Below are 20,725 nucleotides of genomic sequence, written 5' to 3' on the forward strand. Positions count from 1 at the left end.
AATTGACCAAAGAAATATTGATAACCTTAACAACTGGTAATAGCACTAATAATTTTTCCATAAAATTTATGTGGCCAACTTAAAGAAGCCAGAGAAGGATTTGGTAATGTGTGGATAATATTTAATAGGAAAAGCACTTACATGTTTAAATATGTTGCCTCACCTCAGTTATTTACACTTACCTTCCAACTATTCCTAAGGGTGTGCAGATGACAAATTATGCGTTTTTCCTCAATATTTTAAAGCTGACTATATTGAAAATGTAAAAAACACTTGAAAGACTGAACCATTAATTTTGTTTCTTGTTTTTGTTTTTTGGAGTGGGGGTGATAATAGCAACAGGGATACTTAGGGGTGGAACACATTTTAGAAGAAGCACTGTTTACTTATTAGCAAATTATTTATGTTTATTTAACCTGATTTAACCAGAGGTTATTTACTTTTTAAAATGGCTAATTCTTCTTCCTCAGTATTTTTTTTTCTCAATACAGATATTGCTTAAACAGAACAAAGTCCAGAGAAACCTTGATTTAACCAAATCAAATTCCTGTGCCAAGGTCAACAAAACAAGATCATTTAAAAGTTGAATTAAAAAAAAAAAGACGAATTCAACTGAAGCAAGTTTGAGACCAGGCCTAAGGATCTGCTCTTTTGAAGAGCGACGCTGACTTTCTGTCTGACCTCAGGGAGGTTCAGTTTCTGAGGTCTATTTTCTCTTTAAACCATTAAGAGGCTTGTGTTTCTGTATCTTTTCAAGTGTTCTTGGGATATGTGATTTGGGATTTGGTTATAGGGGCTCTAAGCTGAAAACAGTTTGACCAAAAGTATCATCTTCATCCTAAAGAAGTCTTGTATATTGTACAAAGGAATTTAATTTTTCAATTTCATACACAGCAAACACATTTTTACACATCTGAGGCAAATGATAAAAAAAGGATAAAAGTTAACATTTAGTTATTTGAATTCTTACTGTTTTTCAGGCATCACACAACAGTTTAGTTCTTACTCTTTTTGTATGTAATATAACATTTCATAATAGGCATTTGATATTAAACGAATTAAGTAAGATGTATTTCACCCTTCACCGGTTTTGAAACTGTTGGCATGACGTTTTAATGAACAGTACAAATCTGCAGTCTAAAGAAGGGCTTTATCATCAGCTCAGAACAGGAAAACCTAAGTATAATGAAGGTGGCTAAGATGACTACTGAGATCATTAATTATGTTGTCTAATCACTCCAGTTTCTACCTCCTTTTGGCCTCAAAAGTAAAAAAAAAAAGTCTACTTGCAAGGAAAAAAAAAGTCTCCTTGACTAGAAAGGAAGTTTGAATGTTGTACCTTACTGCAAACTCTTAGAAGAGGAAATAAAACTGCCATTTAAATATGTTGTTAATGAACTTTGGCGTGACTATGCTATATGAATCAGCGAGTTTCAAAATTAAAATTACTTCTGAATCCTCCGGTCAAAAAGCAAAGGCCTCCTCTTCGATTTGATTACTCTGAACACATGTACATAATTAACCACTCCTTTTTAAAAAAATCCCTTACAATTTACACCTGGAATATGATGATGAAATGTGAAATGAAATACTGCGACGAACATTAATCGGCTCAGCTACTCGGCATAGTCTCAGCAGAGGACGATGACGTCTGTCCTCTCAGGTAATCTTCACAAAAACTCGAGGAGAGGAACTGTCATTCCCACCCCACGAAAGCTTCCACTGAAACCCTGACTGCACTCAGATCCCGGCCGTGCCGGCTAGATGACGTTCATCACGGCGGGGATTTCCGTATCGGTGACACACGCCACTTCCGGCCGACGGTGAAAGTGACGTGGCAGGAGAGGCCGAGCTCCGTCCTTCGGGCCGGGACACCCGGAGCTGTCAGGTGGCTTCAGGGCAGCCCTGCGGTGAGAGAAGAGCTCACCGATACCGGCGGCAGCTGCGAGGCCGGAGCCGGAAGTGCCACGTGTCCCGATTGCGCCTGCGCGGCCGGGGGCTGACAGGCAGTTCCGGTCAGGGCCTCCCTCCGTCTCTCTCCGCTTGGTTGCTGCCTACCAGCCCGGCGTTTTCGGCCTCACCGGCCCGACTTCCAAGCTTTAGCCCCCAGACCAGGCAGTCACCGCCGGCGGGCTAGGGAGAATGCGGCGCCATGCCTAGGGCTTCCTGCGCCGCCCTCTCTCTATCCCGCCTTCAGTCCTAAGTCGTTAGCCCCCTCCCTCCGCTTCCAGCAGTCGTCTTTCAACTCTCGGCTTGGCGCTGCCGCAGACGCCAACCAGCCCCTTCCAACCCCGATAAACATCGTCGTCATGTCCCAGCCCGGGATACCGGCCTCTGGCGGCGCCCCCATCGGCCTCCAGGCCCAGAACGGGGCCGCCCGGGCCTCGGGGTCTCCCTACACCAACGGTAAGTCCCGCCCGGGGGTGGGAGGTGGGGACGGCGGGGGCGCTGGGGACGGCAAAGTTTGGGCCCCGGCTCGAGCTGACCTTTGGTTGCTGCCGCCGTCTGAGGGGAGGGTGACTTCCCTGCCCGGGTCAGGAACGGCTGGAGGTGGGAGGCTGAGCCACGGACACCGCGGCTCGTCTTTGTTTTTCATATTTATTTATTTATTCTTTCGTTCAGCACACAGTCGCTGAGCACTTGGTGTATGTAACGCCCTGGGTATACATGGGTGAAGAATACAGATTCGGTCCGTACTTCAAAACTGGCATACAAGGCTCATAGTGTCTGTTTATGTGCCTTTCCCCTCCTCGCCCCTTCACCCATGTCTTCTAGAGAGCAGGGTTTGGGGTCTGATTCATTTCGGTCCTGTCGGGCCTGCAGTGACTTGAGGGTCGTACTCAGTGTGAATTTGCGGAGACGAATGGATGATTGTGCCTTGGCGAGACCTCCTTAGGGCCTGCTTCATCTCTCCCTGAACCTTCCCCGAATTGTACTTAGGCCCCCTCGTTCAGTTTTTCAGCTTTAGAAGGGGAGGATCTCCTGTTTGATTTCCAGAGGTCTTTACATCACTTGGAAGGAGGTTGGACACAAGTCTCTGGACCTCTGACCAGAGTGTACATGTGGCACTATAATTTGTCATTTGGTGTGAGGGTGTCTTCTAATTTTATACCCCTTCTAGGATTCTTTAAATTGTCGTATGTTGTGATTTGCTAAGTTTATTATAATCGTTATAATAAAGACAGATTTTCTGCCAACAGTTTGCCAAGTTACCAATTTACTTATAAATCTTTGGTTCTTGGAAACAAAACTGGTAGGATAATAGTAAATGTAATGCTTAAGTTGCCCATTGGAATCTACGATTGCTGTGAAGTTCGAGAAAATAATCAATGACTAAAATAGCTAATTTATATTGTTTTTAGAGACTACTGTTTTCTTTACAAAGAAGGCTCTAAAAGACTTTTAAAAATGTCTATGAGTAGGCAGGTATGTAGGCAGAAGCAAGAATAAGTGGGGGTAAGCACTGAAATGGTGTTAAGTTGAATCAATTGTTCTTTTTCAAATTTATGGTAACATTATGTAAACTACATTTTATTTTAGGCTCTTTAGTTACATTTTCACCGAGGATGAAATTATTTTAAGACATTTCACTTTAAGGTCAAAACTCTTAAGCAAGATGTCATATGACTGTGGCTTTTTCTTATAATCTATAAATTGCAGTTTTACATGCTTTAAATGGCAGATCCTGTAAATATGCATGTAAACTTATATGTAAGTATATTTTTGATAATTTTGAAATGTTAAAGCAATTTAGCCACTGTATGTACTGTATTGGAGATGTTGTCACTATGTTGATTTGATCCAGTCCAGCAGACATTTGTTGCACACTTAAGTTCTGTCCTTGGGAATGTAAGAGAGTAAGAAAAGAGTCCCTGTACACAGGTTGCTCAGAGCCAATTCTGGAGTCAGATAGGGAAGGAAATCATAGGATTGCAAATATGTACCCCTGACTTTTTTTTTTTTAAAAAGATTTATTATTTATTTAATTTATTTTTGGCTGTGTTGGATCTTTGTTGAGGCACGTGGGATCTTTCTTTGCTGTGTGCGGGCTCTTCGTTGCAGTGCTCGGGCTTCTCTCTAGTTGTGGCATGCAGATTTTCTCTTCTCTAGTTGTGGCACGCAGGCTCCACGGTGTGTGGGCTCTAGTTGTGGCGTGTGGGTTCCAGAGCGCGTGGGCTCTGTAGTTTGCGGCACACGGGCTCTAGTTGAGGCGCGTGAGCACAGTAGTTGTGGCACGCAGGCTTTGTTGCCCCGCGACATGTGGGATCTTAGTTCCCTGACTAGGGATCGAACCTGAGTCCCCTGCATTGTAAGGGGATTCTTTACCACTGGACCACCAGGGAAGTCCCTAGCCCCCACTTTTTGAAAAATAAGTTTCAAGTGTATAGCATTATAATTTGACATCTGTATACACTACAAAGTGATCACCACCACAAGTCTAGTTACCATCCATCACCATACACAGTTGACCCTTTCACCCATTTCATCCATCTCCCCAACCCCCTTCCCCTCTGGTAACCACTAATCTGATCTCTATATTGATGAGTTTTTGTTTTTTTTTGTCTGTTCACTTGCTTTGTTTTTTTAGATTCCAAATATGAGTGAAATTTTATGGTATTTGTCTTTGTCTGCTTATTTCACTTAGCATAGTACCTTCAAGTTCCATCCACGTTCTTGTAAATGGCAGGATTTCATTCTTTTTATGGATGAGTAATATTCCATTGTGTGTGTGTATATTTATCACATCTTCTTTATCCATTCATCCATTGATGGACACTTAGGTTGTTTCCATGTCTTGGCTGTTGTAAATAATGCTTCAGGGAACACAGGGGTACATATATCTGTCCGAATTAGTGTTTTTGTGTTCTTCAGATAAATGCCTGGAAGTGGAATAGCTGGGTCATATGGTATATACCCTTGTTAAGATATAATTTTAACATTCTTTTTTTTTTTTTTTTTTTTTAAAGGATTTTCTTATTTATTTATTTATTTATTTATTTTTTTATTTTTGGCTGTGTTGGGTCTTCGGTTCGTGCGAGGGCTTTCTCCAGTTGCGGCAAGCGGGGACCACTCTTCATCGCGGTGCGGGGACCGCTCTTCATCGCGGTGCGCGGGCCTTTCTCTATCGCGGCCCCTCCCGTCACGGGGCACAGGCTCCAGACGCGCAGGCTCAGCAATTGTGGCTCACGGGCCCAGCTGCTCCGTGGCATGTGGGATCTTCCCAGACCAGGGCTCGAACCCGTGTCTCCTGCATTAGCAGGCAGATTCTCAACCACTGCGCCACCAGGGAAGCCCTAACATTCTTTTTATAAGCCCCATTTCTAAAGTTTTTTGAAAAAGTATTCTCAGTAAAATGGCTAATGTCCTGTATTGGGTTCCTTTATTGTTCATCCCACTAATAATAAAGAGAGTAGGGATGTGGTGGAGAATTGGAGGGGAGGATATTTCTCTAGAAGGTGAAAAAAAAGTTCAGTGCTGGAATCTAATTTTTTTGGTTAATTCTTTCTAGGCACTTACTGCTGCTTAAATATTCTATTGAATTCTCTTACGCTTCAGGTTTGATGTAGCTTGCTTAAATTACATATTACAGTTTAGTTGGATCTTTTGTTTTGTTTTGTTTTTAGATTATAATCTAAAAGGTGACTGAGGAGTCACCTTTTTCATTTTTCTGTAACTTGCTCTCATATTGTATAGTGTCATTGTATTACAGAATGCCTCACATCTGGACATTTCTTTATGTGGTTGATTATTATATTGCACTACAATCCAAAGGTTGTCTAGACAGGTTTTTCTAAGTCTCTGTGTAGATTTGTGTACACTTACTTCCTTTGCAGAAATTGATGGTGAAATTGCAAGACTACTTAAACTGGCAGATCTTCATCTGATTACCATGTAATAAGGGCTAAAGGCAAATCGTGACTCCCACTTTTTAAAAAAATTAATTTATTTGCACAGGGTCTTAGTTGTGGCAGGCTAGCTCCTTAGTTGCAGCTCAAGGGCTCCTTAGTTGTGACATGCAAACTCCTAGTTGCGGCATGCACGTGGAGTCTAGCTCCCTGGCCAGGGATTGAACCTGGGCCCCCTGCATTAGGAGCAAAGAGTCTTAACCACAGCGCCACCAGGGAAGTCCCATGCCTCCCACTTCTAATTAGCTTCCTTATTGACTATTTGAGTCAATTTGCTAAGGCAGTTAGAAACTATAGTTTTATTAATAGTATTTTTTGTAATATTATGTAATATTCAACTTTTCCCCTTATAGATTGAGTGAGGAGGATATTCTACACCCTCTCTCCCACCCAGATTACCCTGTTATAAAATAATACTAGTTTTCCCTCTAGACTGTAAGTCCTATGAGGACAAGAATATCTGTTTTTGCACATCATCCTCTCTCCAGTAGACTCACACGGTTTCTAGCACATTTAAGGAATTACCAGTTTTATTGAATGAATATCCTAGAATTGGGTATTTTGCAGTTTAGTTCACTAAACACGCATTAACTTGTTCATGATAAGATTTGAGCTCATTTTCAACTTCTTTTTTTTTCTGGTGAAATTTTCTGTGGATTTTTGTACAATAGTATCAGCTAAAACACAGTAGAATATGGGGGGCTTGGTCATAAGTTTAAATGCTAGACTTGTGCTCATATCTCTATTTTAGGCGTGACAGAAATGTAAATCTCTTTTAGTTTCACTATGAGGAAAACCATATTTATGATGTATTTTTAATATAGGAAGTCTTTAGTCGTGATCAAAGCATGTTGAGAATAAGATTGGCATGTGGTCTATAACACTGATTGTTGTGGCTGAGTTCCCCTTAATGTTTTCAGTGGGCACAGTAACTTTGGACTCTCATAAGACTCTTTGCATACCTCTAATAGAACTTACTGCATTGAGCTTCTGGTTAGTCTCTGCTGTTAGACTGGGAACTCCTGAAAGACATAAAATAGTAACAATAAGCACTAACATTTACTGTTTACTTACTGTATGCCCAGTCACTGTGCTAGGTTGCATTATATGCGTCATTTCACTTAATCCTCACAACAGCCCTATGATAAGAGAACTGTTAGGTTTACTGACCAGGAAACTGAGATGAGTGGTCAAGCAACTGGTTCAAGGTCACACAGCTAATACGTTGTGGAACCTAGATTTAAACTAGGCAGTCTTATTTAACCGCTGTTATTCAATTTACCTGGTAGTTATGCCTGAATCAAGGATCAGAACCTTCTCTTTGGTTTCTTTATGTAGGTGGATACATATAATTAGAGTAAACATTTGCAGATATTTTTTGAAATTGCCACCTAGCTTAGTTTCCTTTGGATTGTAATTAATATATGACCTGACCCTCACTTTTGTTAGTATTGAGTCCATTTCTTTGCTGTTTCAGTATCACATTTCATAAATGTCTTGTAGACCCTGAAATTGCCCATACCCCCACTTTGATTCTTAGCATTTGCTCTTCCCCTTTGATTGCTTTCTTAAAGCCCGTACGTGTGTCTAGTGACTGACCCACAAGCTGTTTTCATGCAGTAGCATCCATTTGTTGCACTTATAGTTGCAATTGGTCAACTCTTTAAGTGATCAGAGTGTATTTTGATGTGCGGGATCTTTTTCCTCTTACCTTACTATTAAATTTATGTGAAAAGGTAGTTTATTCATTGTGTTCTTGTGACTGTTCAGTAGGCTTTCTTGAAGAAACTTGTAAAGTTAACCTTTATTTTGTATTCATTGAGATAGTGTATCAGAAGTATCTTTTAATTTTTACATTCTAGATTTCATGAATAATAATATGTCAATCATTTTTATATGTCATTGGTTTCTAAAGTTCACAAAGTTCATTTTGAAGTATGTGAGAATCACCAGTACATGAAAATTTTATTAATGTAGATTCTGGGATTCCATTGAGTCCTATAGAATAGAAATTTACAAAGGTAGAACCTAGTATCTCTTTGTTTTTGAAGCTGCTGGTTGGGTGATTGAGAAGCAATCACCTGCATCTATTTTAATCTCTCATTTGTTTCTTTTCTACTGTTTCTAATTTGGCTTCTCCTTCTATACATCCACCAAAACTGCCCTTAATAAGGCCACAAATGACTTCTTGGTTATTAAGTACGAAAAATATTTTTCATTCCTTTTTTTTTTTAATTCTTTTTTTTAAAAATTTTTATTTATTTATTTATTTATTTATGGCTGTGTTGGGGCTTCGTTTCTGTGTGAGGGCTTTCTCTAGTTGTAGCAAGTGGGGGCCACTCTTCATCGCGGTGCGCGGGCCTCTCACTATCGCGACCTCTCTTGTTGCGGAGCACAGGCTCCAGACGCGCAGGCTCAGTAATTGTGGCTCACGGGCCCAGCCGCTCCGCAGCATGTGGGATCTTCCCAGACCAGGGCTCGAACCCGTGTCCCCTGCATTGGCAGGCAGATTCTCAACCACTGCGCCACCAGGGAAGCCCTCATTCCTATCTTTTAATTGCTCTCTTTTACCTAAAATGTTGGTGTTCCTCAGAGCTTTCTGACCTGGTTCCCTTCTTTTTCTTCTTTTCTTAAAAAAAACAAAAAACAAAAAAACAATAAACACAGTAAACATTTATTATTTCACATAGTTTCTGTGGCTGGCTCTTTTCTTACTCTGTACATACTCCCTGCATGATATTATTAATTCTCATGATAGCAAATATTGCACATATGCCAGTGAGTTCCAAAGTTATATCATAAGCTGAAACCCATCTAGATAGATGTCTTTCTATTGGACATTTCCACTTGAATCTCTTGGTGACACCTAAAGTATGTTGAAAATAATTCTTCATTCCCTCTTTCCTTTGCTATTCCCTGCCTTCCCCAGTTCTTTTCTCCTCCTTCTGTCCCAGTGAATGGCACTGCCATCTACTGACTTGCGCAGGTCAGAATCCTGGGAATCATCCTTGGTTCCTTCCCCACTTCAATTCCACATCAATTTGTATATTCAGTCCCCATATTCAATTCCACATCAAATTCCATTGGTTCAATTTCCTCTATCAGTTTTTTTTTTTTTTTGGCCACACTGCGTGGCTTGTGGGATCTTAGTTATATATACTATACACCATCTTAATAGGGGAAGGGGAGAGAGAGAAGGGTACTTATGGGAAAACAATTTTTAGGAAAGATAAATTGGTCCTTAGTAGAATAGATGGGAGACTTGATCATTTTGTGATAGTGTATGTTTAGGTGTGGTGTGGAGACTTCTCATCTCAGGTAATGAGGCAGTCTTCTCTGGTTGCTCCTGGGGAGGAGATTTATGACAACTTAATTCTTTTGAGTTCTTTTGGGAAGCTCTGCTTTTGGGCAGGTAAGTGATTCCTGAAACTCATGCCCTGTACTCAAAATAATTTTTATACCATGGTGGTATATTCTGGACCCCTTTAATGTCTCTGATCTATTATTTTTTTTTTTTTTTTTTTTTAATGAGGATCTTGAATCAGATGCGTATGTTTTGATTGATTGATTGATTGATTGATTTTGGCTGTGTTGGGTCTTCGTTTCTGTGCGAGGGCTTTCTCCAGTTGTGGCAAGCGGGGGCCACTCTTCATCGCGATGCGCGGGCCTCTCACCGTCGCGGCCTCTCTCGTTGCGGAGCACAGGCTCCAGACGCGCAGGCTCAGCAGTTGTGGCTCACGGGCCCAGCCGCTCCGCGGCATGTGGGATCTTCCCAGGCCAGGGCTCGAACCCGTGTCCCCTGCATTAGCAGGCAGATTCTCAACCACTGCGCCACCAGGGAAGCCCTCTGATCTATTATTTTGATGGGCTACATAATTTATTAATGACTTCAAAATAATATTAAAATCCATTTAGTAAAAACTTCATTACGTATTTACTACTGCATTTCTAATGAACTATTGCAAGTTGATACATATAAAAATAAAAATTTCACATTATAAGTCACTCAAAATGGATCTATGATAATGACTACTACAAAGCAGGTTCTTTTGTATTTGTCTTTCTACTGTGTGGTCTTATGACTGCATATTCTTTTCATTTTCTTCATTGATATACTGTAAGACTTTTGCTTATTTTGTTCATTTTGATGATATTTGGCTTTCACTTGGGTGCACTTGGCTTGAAGGCCTCTAGCATGATTGGCCTGTGATAAAACAACAAATAAAATACGAGAGTGGGCCATGAAATCTTGTGGCAATACTAGGCCGTGAGATGTGGTTTTTATCCAGATGACCCAGAATATGCTTATAAGTTAACTTTTTACAAATGTTTTCATTGATTCAAACACCTCTGTATTCCCACTGCTGCTGTTTAGTCAATTATTTCTTACCTGGATTACTGCTATAGACTCCAATCTCTTCCAATCTCTGATCTCTCCTCCAATCCCCAAGAGGTTCTTTTATGTCCTAACCTCCTGCCTCACTTCAGACATTTGACTCAGTCACTTGACTCTGCGGTGCCATACTGATTTTTCAGACTGCCCTCTCATGACCACGGGCGATTGCACATGTTGTTCCTTTTTCTGGGAACACCCTTGACAGTCCTTTTCCTGGGGCTAACTCCTATTATCTCTTAAGATTTCACTCTGTTTTGTCCCTGCCTGGTTATATGTCTTCCTGTTTGGACTATAGCTACTTGAGGGCAGGGATGGAGTGGACCTTACTCACCTTGTGTCCTCAGTAGATATTTAGTAAAATCTGTCTTTTCAATTAGTCAATGAATGGAGTGTTCCTAACCATTTGTAGTAAAATGAATGATGAGCCTAAATATAGTGTTGACAATAAAATTAATTAATAGTCTAAGATCTAAGAAAGAAATGAAAATTTTATTCCAATCAACCTGAGGATTATAACCCGGAAGACTGTGTTTTAGAGAGCTCTGAGGAATATTCCATCTGTTAGAGGTCAAAGTACAGTTATATACCTTTTTGAGACAAAGGAATATACATCAAATCACATATTGACAGTTTACATAATCCAGATCTGCATGTACAAAGCTAGTAGTAGAGTGTTCTTGGCAGAGTAAAAAGTGAAGAACCCTACAATAGAAGCATTTTTAAGCTTGTTGAAGGAACGTTAAGAAGGTGGATGTGGCTGGAGCTGAGCAGAGAGAAAGAGTAGGAAGTTCTTTGAATAGCTTGCTAGTAACGGCCTTTGACCATTAAAACAGAGTAATTGGGGCTTCCCTGGTGGCACAGTGGTTGAGAATCTGCCTGCTAATGCAGGGGACACGGGTTTGAGCCCTGGTCTGGGAAGATCCCACATGCCGCGGAGCAGCTAGGCCCGTGAGCCACAACTACTGAGCCTGCGCGTCTGGAGCCTGTGCTTCACAACAAGAGAGGCCACAATAGTGAGAGGCCCGCGCATCGTGATGAAGAGTGGCCCCCACTTGCCGCAACTAGAGAAAGCCCTCACAGAAACGAAGCCCCAACACAGCCAAAAATAAATAAATAAATAAATAAAAAACAAACAAAAACAGAGTAATTGATGTCAGTTCACATAGTGACCTTACCATAAGCAGTTACTAAACTCAAAGAATTGGTGTTCCATTATATGGACAGGGCTTTGAGTCTCTAGTGGAAATTATTCATTAAGCCATTTTGGATTGTATGATAAACTGTTATAAGGTAGAATTGTAAAGGTATGTGTTTATTTGGAACTGCAAGTCTGCTCCAAGTCGGCTTAAATACAGCCTGCATAGACATCTTTCCAAAGTTAGAGATATCAGATAAAAAGACCCCTTGGCCTATACAGATGAACAGATATTATTTACTAATAACAAAGTCAAATTAGGATGGAAACAGCCTAATAAGAGAAGAACCATGCATAATTAATACAACAAAGATAGAACTAATGAATCTGTGGTTCAAGACATTGGCTTATTGTCTGAGTTGACATAGTCTATGTTAAACCTAATCTTAAAGAAAAATTGAACTTTATATTAAAATTTGTTTAAAGAACAAGTAAAAAACAAATAGAATCAGAAGACGACAGGATACTTACTTCCAGATCAGAAAGAACATATATCCTGGCACTGTTTCATTAAAATGAAATGAATGTTCAATATTTTAAAAAAAGAAAGTCGGAAATGAGACCAGAAAGGAGGCCAGGGACATAGAGGATATTATAAGCTAAGATAAAGACTTTGAAAGTTTTGAGTAGGAAGTTGATATGATCCATGTTTTAAAAGGTAATAGGATGTGTAGGAAATAAATCATAGAGGGATAAAGGAGGATGCAAATGTATCAGTTGGTCACGGGCTTTCAGACTTTGACTATAATCTACAATAAGAAATATTTTAGTGACCCAGTATATATATTCATATATGTATGTATTTGTAATGAAACCTTACAATACTTGCCTTATTACATGTAATGTCCTGCAATATTTTCCATTCTTAACTATGTTCTTTTTCATTACTGAAAAGATAGTTTGTAACTCATTGATATTTTCCTTTTTTTTTTAATTAATTAATTTTATTTTTTGGCTGCATTGGGTCTTTGTTGCTGCACGCAGGGTTTCTCTAGTTGCGGTTAGCAGGGGCTACTTTTCATTGTGGTGTGCCTGCTTCTCAATGCAGTGGCTTCTCTTGTTACGGAGCACGGGCTCTAGGCGCGTGGGCTTCAGTAGTTGCGGCCCATGGGCTCAGTAGTTGTGGCTCACGGGCTCTAGAGCACAGGCTCAGTAGTTGTGGCGCACGGGCTTAGTTGCTCCGCGGCATGTGGGATCTTCCTGGACCAGGGCTCGAACCCGTGTCCCCTGCATTGGCAGGCGGATTCTTAACCACTGCTCCACCAGGGAAGCCCCTAAATTTAATTTAAATAAGGTATAAGACATCTTTACAAAAAAAGCATGAAATATAATTGGAAGATATAAAACAAGTTTTGAATAAATAGAGAGATACATACCATGTTTATGATAGAAAGGAAGTTGTTTTTGTTTTTGTTTTTGTTTCTTTCCTGCTGTGCTGCATGGCTTGTGGGATCTTAGTTCCCTGACCAGGGATTGAACCCTGGCCCTCGGCAGTGAAAGTGCAGAGTCCTAACCACTGGACCGCCAGGGAATTCCTGAAAGATTTTCTATCATAAAATGTCAAACAATCCAAAATGAGTATATAAATCAAATGTAATTCCTATTGACATTTTACTTTTTTTGTGTGGGAGACTGCATAGTCTTATATTTTTGTGTATGTCTGAAAATTTTCATAATAAAAAGGTTTATAAGAAAGGTATCATACTTACCTCTCTATAACTTCCTTTTTTTCTCTTAGTATTCTTTTTGTAATTTATTTCAGTTGGTAGATGTACATCTGGTTCATTCATTTTATTGATAATTAGCCCATTGTGTGACTAATCTACAAGTTATTTATTCAATCTCCTGCTGATGGATATTTAATTTGTTTCCAATTTTTCATTATTATAAACATTGCTGCAACTAACACATATGGATCTATTTCTTTTGTCCTGGAAGGATACCTGTTTTTTTTTGGTTTTTTTTTTTTTGCAGAGCAATGCGTATAGACTCTCTCTCCCCAGCTACGTATTACTTATGTGTGTATGCTTTTGTAGGCCTCCCAATCCTACCTCTCTTTCTATATGCATATGCTTATGTATGTTTGTATAAGTATTGTGTAATTTATGAACTGATTCAAATTAGGCTGATGATATTTGTACATTGGTTGCATGGATTGAGGGGGTATGATTGGAAGATATGTATTTTCTTTTTATACCTTTTGAATGTAAACAGTCCAAAGAAATTAGGTTTGTATGTGTGCCATCTTTTAAAAAATATTCATCTTATTTCTTTTCATTGTTTAGTTTTATGGGCAAAAATGACAGCATATTCCTGAGAAGTGATTCTAGAGATTAATTTTTTAATAACAGCTTTAAAATGTACAGGTCAGTGATTTTTAGTGTATTCACTGAAAATTGGAACCATCACTACAATCAGTTTTAAAATATCTTTATCACCCCAAAAAAAGAAACTCCATACCCATTAGCAGTTACTACCCATTCCCTCCTTCCAGCTGTTGTAACCACAAATCTACCTCTGTGTTTGTGGGTTTTCCTGTTCTGGACATTTTATATAAATGATTTGTACAGTGTATGATCTTTTGTGACTAATGCCTTTCAGTTAGTATAAAGTAGGGACTTCCCTGGTGGTCCAGTGGTTAAGAATCCGTCTTGCAATGCAGGGGATGCCGGTTAGATCCCTGGTTGGGAAACTAAGATCCCACATGCCGCGAGGCAGCTAAGCCTGCAAGCCACAACTACTGAGCCCACACACCACACCTAGAGAGCCCATGTGCTGCAACTACAGAGCCCACACATTCTGGAGCCCGTGTGCCACAACTAGAGAGAAGCCCATGCACTGCAATGAAGAGCCCACGTGCCGCAACGAAGGATCCCACGAGCAACAGCTAAGACCTGATGCAATAAATAAACAAATAAACATAAAATGTTAAAAAAAACCCAAAACATTAATAATCTCAATAGTCTTTAAAAAAAAATAAAGTTTTCAAGGTTCGTCTGTATTATAGCATGTCATCAGTACTTCATTCCTGTTTATGACCAAATAATATTCCATTGTATGGTTATGCCTCTTTTGTTTATCTGTTCATTAGTTGATGGACATTTGGGTTGTTTCTCCTTTTTGGATACTACAAATAATGATGTTATGAACATTTGTGTACAAGGTTTTATGCAGACGAGGAGTGGAATTGCTGGATTGTATAACTATGTTTAACATTTGAAGAACTGCCAAACTATTTTTCAACGTAGTTGCACCGTTTTACATTTCCACTAGCAATGTATGAGCATTCCAATTTCTCCACATCCTTGTCAACATTTGTTACTTTCCAGCTTTTTATTTTTAACCATCCTAGTTGGTGTGAGTGGTATATCACTGTGGGTTTTTTTTCTTTTTTTTTTCTTGGCTGCATTGGGTCTTTGTTGCTGCGCGTGGGCTTTCTCTAGTTGTGGTGAGTGGGAGCTACTCTTCGTTGTGGTGTGCAGGCTTCTCGTTGCAATGGCTTCTCGTTGTGGAGCACGGGCTCTAGGTGTGCGGGCTTCAGTAGTTGCAGCACGTGGGCTTCAGTAGTTGTGGTTCGTGGGCTCTAGAGCACAGGCTCAGTAGTTGTGGTGCACAGGTTTAGTTGCTCTGTGGCATGTTGGATCTTCCTGGACCAGGGATCGAACCCGTGTGCCCTGCATTGGCAGGCGAATTCTTAACCACTGCGCCACCAGGGAAGTCCCTCGTTGCGGTTTTGATTTGCAGTTCTCTAAATGACTAATAATGTTGAACATTTTTGCATGTGCTTACTGGCTATTTGTTTACCTCTTTGGAAATATATTTGAATGCTATTTAAAGCCTTTGCTCTTTTTTTTTTTAACATCTTTATTGGTGTATAATTGCTACACAATGGTGTGTTAGTTTCTGCTTTATAACAAAGTGAATCAGCTCTACATATACATATATCCCCGTATCTCCTCCCTCTTGCGTCTCCCTCCCACCCTTCCTATCCCACCCCTCTAGGTGGTCACAAAGCACCGAGCTGATCTCCCTGTGTTATGTGGCTGCTTCCCACTAGCTATCTATTTTACATTTGGTAGTATATATATGTCCATGCCACTCTCTCACTTCGTCCCAGCTTACCCTTCCCCCTCCTGTGTCCTCAAGTCCATTCTCTACGTCTGCGTCTTTATTCCTGTCCTGCCCCTAGATTCATCAGAACCTTTTTTTTTTTTTTAGATTCCATATATATGTGTTAGCATACGGTATTTGTTTTTCTCTTTCTGACTTACTTCACTCTGTATGACAGACTGTAGGTCCATCCACCTCACTACAAATAACTCAATTTTGTTTCTTTTTATGGCTGAGTAATATTCCATTGTATATATGTGCCACATCTTCTTTATCCATTCATCTGTTCTGTGGTCATTTTTAATTAGGTTATTTGTCTTTTCATTGTTGAGTTGTAAGAGCACCATATGTTTTACTGTATTTTTTAAAGTATTGCTTTATTTGTTTGTAAAACTAATTTTTCCTCCTCTTATTGGAAGGTCCTGTCCAAAATGCACTGATGTCTTCACAAGTGTCAGTGAGCCAAGGATATAATTCTCAGCTTCCAGGATCCTACCCTCATCTAATACCAGCAAAGACTTTGAATCCAGTCCCTGGACAGTCTAACTCTGGTGGTTCCCAGACTGTTTCTCCACTAAGTAATTATCAGGGACCTGGACAGACTGTTTATAGACCATCTGTGGCTTCTAATCCAGTGACACCTTCACTTCGTAGTGGTCCTGTTCCCCAAATGCCACTACCTACTTCTCAGAACCCAGCTGCTACACCAATGCCTTCTGGTAGCTTTCTTCCTGGAGCCAACATACCACCACCTTTGAATTGGCAATATAACTATTCGTCACAGACAAACCATTGTCCTTGTGCGTCATCCCAACCGACCATGTCTGGGAATACAAATTTGACAAGTCCTCAATATGTTTCTTCTGGAGATACTTCACTTCAAAACAACTTCATAAAATCAGGTAGAGTTCCTATAGGACTGCTTAAAATGTAGAGATGGGAAAATTTTGCTTGTTTAAATGTTTTTAAATTATTATTTCAACCTTAAAATCATATGGAAGGCTATTGATATTTTTGATCATTGTTAATCTTTAAATAGATTACTTCTGTAATCTTTGGGTCAACTTAAAATCATGATTGTTTCTGCTTTGCTTCTTTCCTTTGAAGGTATCCTCTGAATTTCTTTGAGTCACCCATGATATTTCAGGGTTTCAGGTATGCATGCAGAACCACTTACTTAAGTACTGGCCATTACTTTTATTAATGGGTTTCCATCTCGTATTCTAGGGAAGCTTAATCCCTGTGGTCTCTCTTTGGACTTGATCTAAGGCTTGGCTTGTCTAATTGTTATGGCATAGACAATTTTTGGCTCCAGAAACCAGAGAATCCTGGAAGGGCAGGTGAAAACAGACAGTACTTTTGGAGTGAGGAGTATTATTGAGCACATCCGTGGTCAGAAAGCAGTGCACAGAGATTTATCTCTGGTTTTTTTTTTAGGAGTTTTATAACTTTAGTTCCTACATTTAGGTGTTTGATCAATTTTGAGTTAATTTTTGTGTATGGTGTTAGTAGGTAGGGATTCAGCTTCATTCTTGTGCATGTGGATATTACAGTTGTCCCAGGACTATTTGATGGAAAGACTATTCTTCCTCCCATTGAATAATCTTGACACCCTTGTTGAAAATCAGTTGATCATAAATGTAGGGTTTATTTCTGTACTCTGAATTCTATTCCATTGATCTATATGTCTATTTTTATACTAGTACCAAACATCTTGATTAGTGTAGCTTTGTAGTAAGGTTTGAATTTGGAAAGATTGACTCCTCCACCTTTTTGGGTTTGTTTTCAAGATTGTTTTGGGTGTCCTAGGTCCCTTGCATTTCCATAAGAATTTTAGGATTAGCTTGTCAATTTTTGCAATAAAAAGACACTTGTGATTTTGATAGGGATTGTGCTGAATCTACATCAATTTGGGAAGAAAGCTATATACTCTTGGACTGACTTTGATCATTTTATTTTTTAACCTCAGTGCTTGGTCATATATGGTTCAAAAGTAGGTTCATTTAACCGTTTCACTATTCCCTTTTTTTATATTAAAATTTGTCTTAAACACTTATCAACATTAATAGTGTTACTTTGAAAAGCATTTCGGATTCTGTATTGGGATCTGCAGGTTGATTCTGCTCAGCAGACATCCTCAAGGAAATGAACTAGTAAAAGTTTCCAAGTGAAACAGTAATATCAGTCATTACCTTTTTATGTTCATATGTATTTCTGCATCTAGATACTACATGCACTTCATTAGTTTTGTAGTTTGTTAACTGCTGAAACTTTTTCTTAGCCTCTTGACTAGCCGCTGGCCCTGGTGAATGCATTTTGGACTTGTAAAGATTAAAACTGCTTCTAGAAACTTAGTTTCTTTGGAGAGATCTTCTGATCCATAATTGTTAGACCGAAAATCCTTCTGATTACTTTTATTCTTATTCATTTGACACCATGAGTGAACATCAATCACTTGAAGTTAATGAACATTCACTTCTTTATTAAGGTAACATTTATTATATAGAATTTTAGGTCACATTTTAGGTAACATTTTTAGGTAACATTTATATAGGTATCATTTATTGAATGTTTGTTATTTTCCAGCACTTTACCAAACTTTAATGTGTGTTATCTTATTTAATCTTTACAGCAGTACGTTTTATAGATAAGAAATGTGAGGCTTGAATAATTTTCCCAAAGCCACAAGAAAATAGGTTGGGAAAAGGTATTATTTAAAAGTAGGTGTAGCCTCTCATTAAAAAGCACGTGATCAATAATCTGAAATATTTTTTTGGCTGTAACAGAAGCCCTCAGGTAGAGCACCTTGATTACAGCACAGATGTGGTGAAAGAGACATAAGGAAGTGCCAAAACTTACGAAGGTTTCTATATAAAAGAAGGGGAAAGAAAGATACATAAACTAATAAAATGAACCTAAAAGAAATGTATGACTGCCCTTCTCTTTTCTTGATGAGAACTCTAAAAAAATTCCCCAGTTTTTACCTCTGTTTTTTCATCATTGTTAGTAGGTGCCTGATTGTCTGATCTCAGAACTGTATCTAGGGATTTCCTTGGTGGTCCAGTGGTTGGGACTTCGCCTTCCAAAGCAGGGGGTGCCAGTTCTATCCCTGGTCAGGGAGCTAAGATCCCACATTACTTGCGGCCAAAAAACCAAAAAAACCCATAAAACAGAAGCAATATTGTAACAGATTCAATAAGGACTTTAAAAATGGTCCAGGGCTTCCCTGGTGGCGCAGTGGTTGAGAATCTGCCTGCTAATGCAGGGGACACGGGTTCGAGCCCTGGTCTGGGAAGATCCCACATGCCACGGAGCAGCTGGGCCCGTGAGCCACAATTGCTGAGCCTGCGCGTCTGGAGCCTGTGCCCCGCGACGGGAGGGGCCGCGATAGAGAAAGGCCTGCGCACCGCGATGAAGAGCGGTCCCCGCACCGCGATGAAGAGTGGCCCCCGCTTGCCGCAACTGGAGAAAGCCCTCGCACGAACCGAAGACCCAACACAGCCAAAAATAAAATAAATAAATAAATAAATAAAATGAAAAAAAAAAAAAAGGTCCACATCAAAAAAATCTTTAAAACTACCCCCCACCCCCGTATCTAAGTTATGCAAATTTATAATTTGCATATTAAAATTCTCTGACTTTTTTTTCTAATGGGACGCCTTTTAGCATGTAATTAGTTTTAGGGATCTCAGAAGGCAGATTCTGAAACTCTAACTATTAGTGTTCTAAATAAGAGTCATTCAACTTGAAAAAATAATGTCTATTTTATGAAATGTAGCCTATTCTGGATTCAACAATATTCCTCTTAAAGCTGTGAAAAATCTCTATCAGCTCACTTGTATTCTGTTAAACATTAGGTTGTTACATCTTTGTGGCCAGATGTATCAAACATTCTTATTCATGCTGAGTTGCAAATGTACCTTGCCCTTTTGTTCCTTTGACTTGTCTCTATTGCCATAGATATGTATGGGTGCTTCTTTGATAAGGGAGTTACATGGCAGTAATCTTTGTCTTCACTTTTGACAACAGGGCACTGATTAGTCTTGTTGGGAGATCATTTTTCAATTTGGCCCTGGAGAATTGAACAGTATTGAAGAAACATTGAAATTTTTCATATTTGGGTATCTTTATTCCTTTGATTTTACAAAATATAGGGTTTTACAAAATACAGGTAGAATATATTATATGTAAAATTTATTACCTATTTCACTTACAAATTCAGAGGATTAAAAGTCTTGTAATGAAAAATTAAATCACATGTATTTTATCAGTAGTATTATCAGTAGTATTTTATCTACTTTGTAGACTTTGTTCCTCCTCTTTGGCAAATGAGAAGGTGGAAGCAGTATTATTGATTTGAATGAACAGGTGGTTGTGGGTTTTGGAATTTTCCATGTCACACAGAAGAATTTCCCCAAGAGTAACTGACAATGTTTTTACAGTAGTCAGAACTTACTGTCCTAATAGAAAATTGGTGAAATTGAGGCAGTGAGATACTGGTAGATACAAGGACAAATACCATGTCATTTCTTAGTTTAGTTTGATGGGTACTTTTAAACCTCTTGGATATCAGTGTTTCATAAGGTTTATACGTAAACTTTGGATCATTTCCTGATTTTTAAGCCTAGGGAGTGTTCTTAATATAGTATTTAAGCAATTATTGAAAGTAAACTACTTTTAATTATTATTAGGTAAACACTGAACAGTGTACACATTTATTATCTATTTTAACAGGATATACCCCCCAAAAAATGAAACAAAATGAAATAAAACTTGGAGAATTTAGGATAACCACAATAGTGTGTAGTTTTAGAAAGCTAAACCTAATTGATGATAGTGAATGGACTATATTGATAGGTATTCGTAAAGTTTTATTAATGTTAATTTCTACTGGAATATTTGATGTGGCCTGTTGAAACTGTGACCAGTTAATGAAAAATTAATCAATAAACAGGGCATTGTGTCTACTCTATAAGTGATTTGATGCTGACTTTATACTGCTTTAATAATTGACAGGTAAGAATTATGGTAGGAGAGACTTGGAAATGTGTAAAGTATGCATATAAATTAGAAAGTCATTCATCTGGGAAGTTAACTTATTTCTAGTAATTTTTGGTT

General features: G+C 39.1%; 1 protein-coding gene across 3 annotated transcripts in view; it reads left to right on the forward strand.

The window, feature by feature from the left end:
* The first annotated feature begins 1,821 nt into the window (after positions 1-1,821).
* Positions 1,822-20,725, forward strand: part of SEC24A (SEC24 homolog A, COPII coat complex component) — a 62,285-nt gene continuing 43,381 nt past the window's right edge. For 2 of the 3 annotated variants that reach the window (XM_007172160.3, XM_007172162.3), the window contains exons 1-2: positions 1,822-2,406; positions 16,027-16,509. In XM_007172160.3, coding sequence (XP_007172222.2) covers positions 2,310-2,406; positions 16,027-16,509 — 580 coding nt within the window. In that variant the 5' untranslated portion in view covers positions 1,822-2,309. The remainder of the gene's footprint in view (positions 2,407-16,026; positions 16,510-20,725) is intronic. The other variant, XM_057540220.1, reaches the window with a different exon arrangement.

The sequence above is a fragment of the Balaenoptera acutorostrata genome, chromosome 2, assembly GCF_949987535.1.
Source record: "Balaenoptera acutorostrata chromosome 2, mBalAcu1.1, whole genome shotgun sequence".
In the NCBI taxonomy this organism is placed as follows: domain Eukaryota; kingdom Metazoa; phylum Chordata; class Mammalia; order Artiodactyla; family Balaenopteridae; genus Balaenoptera; species Balaenoptera acutorostrata.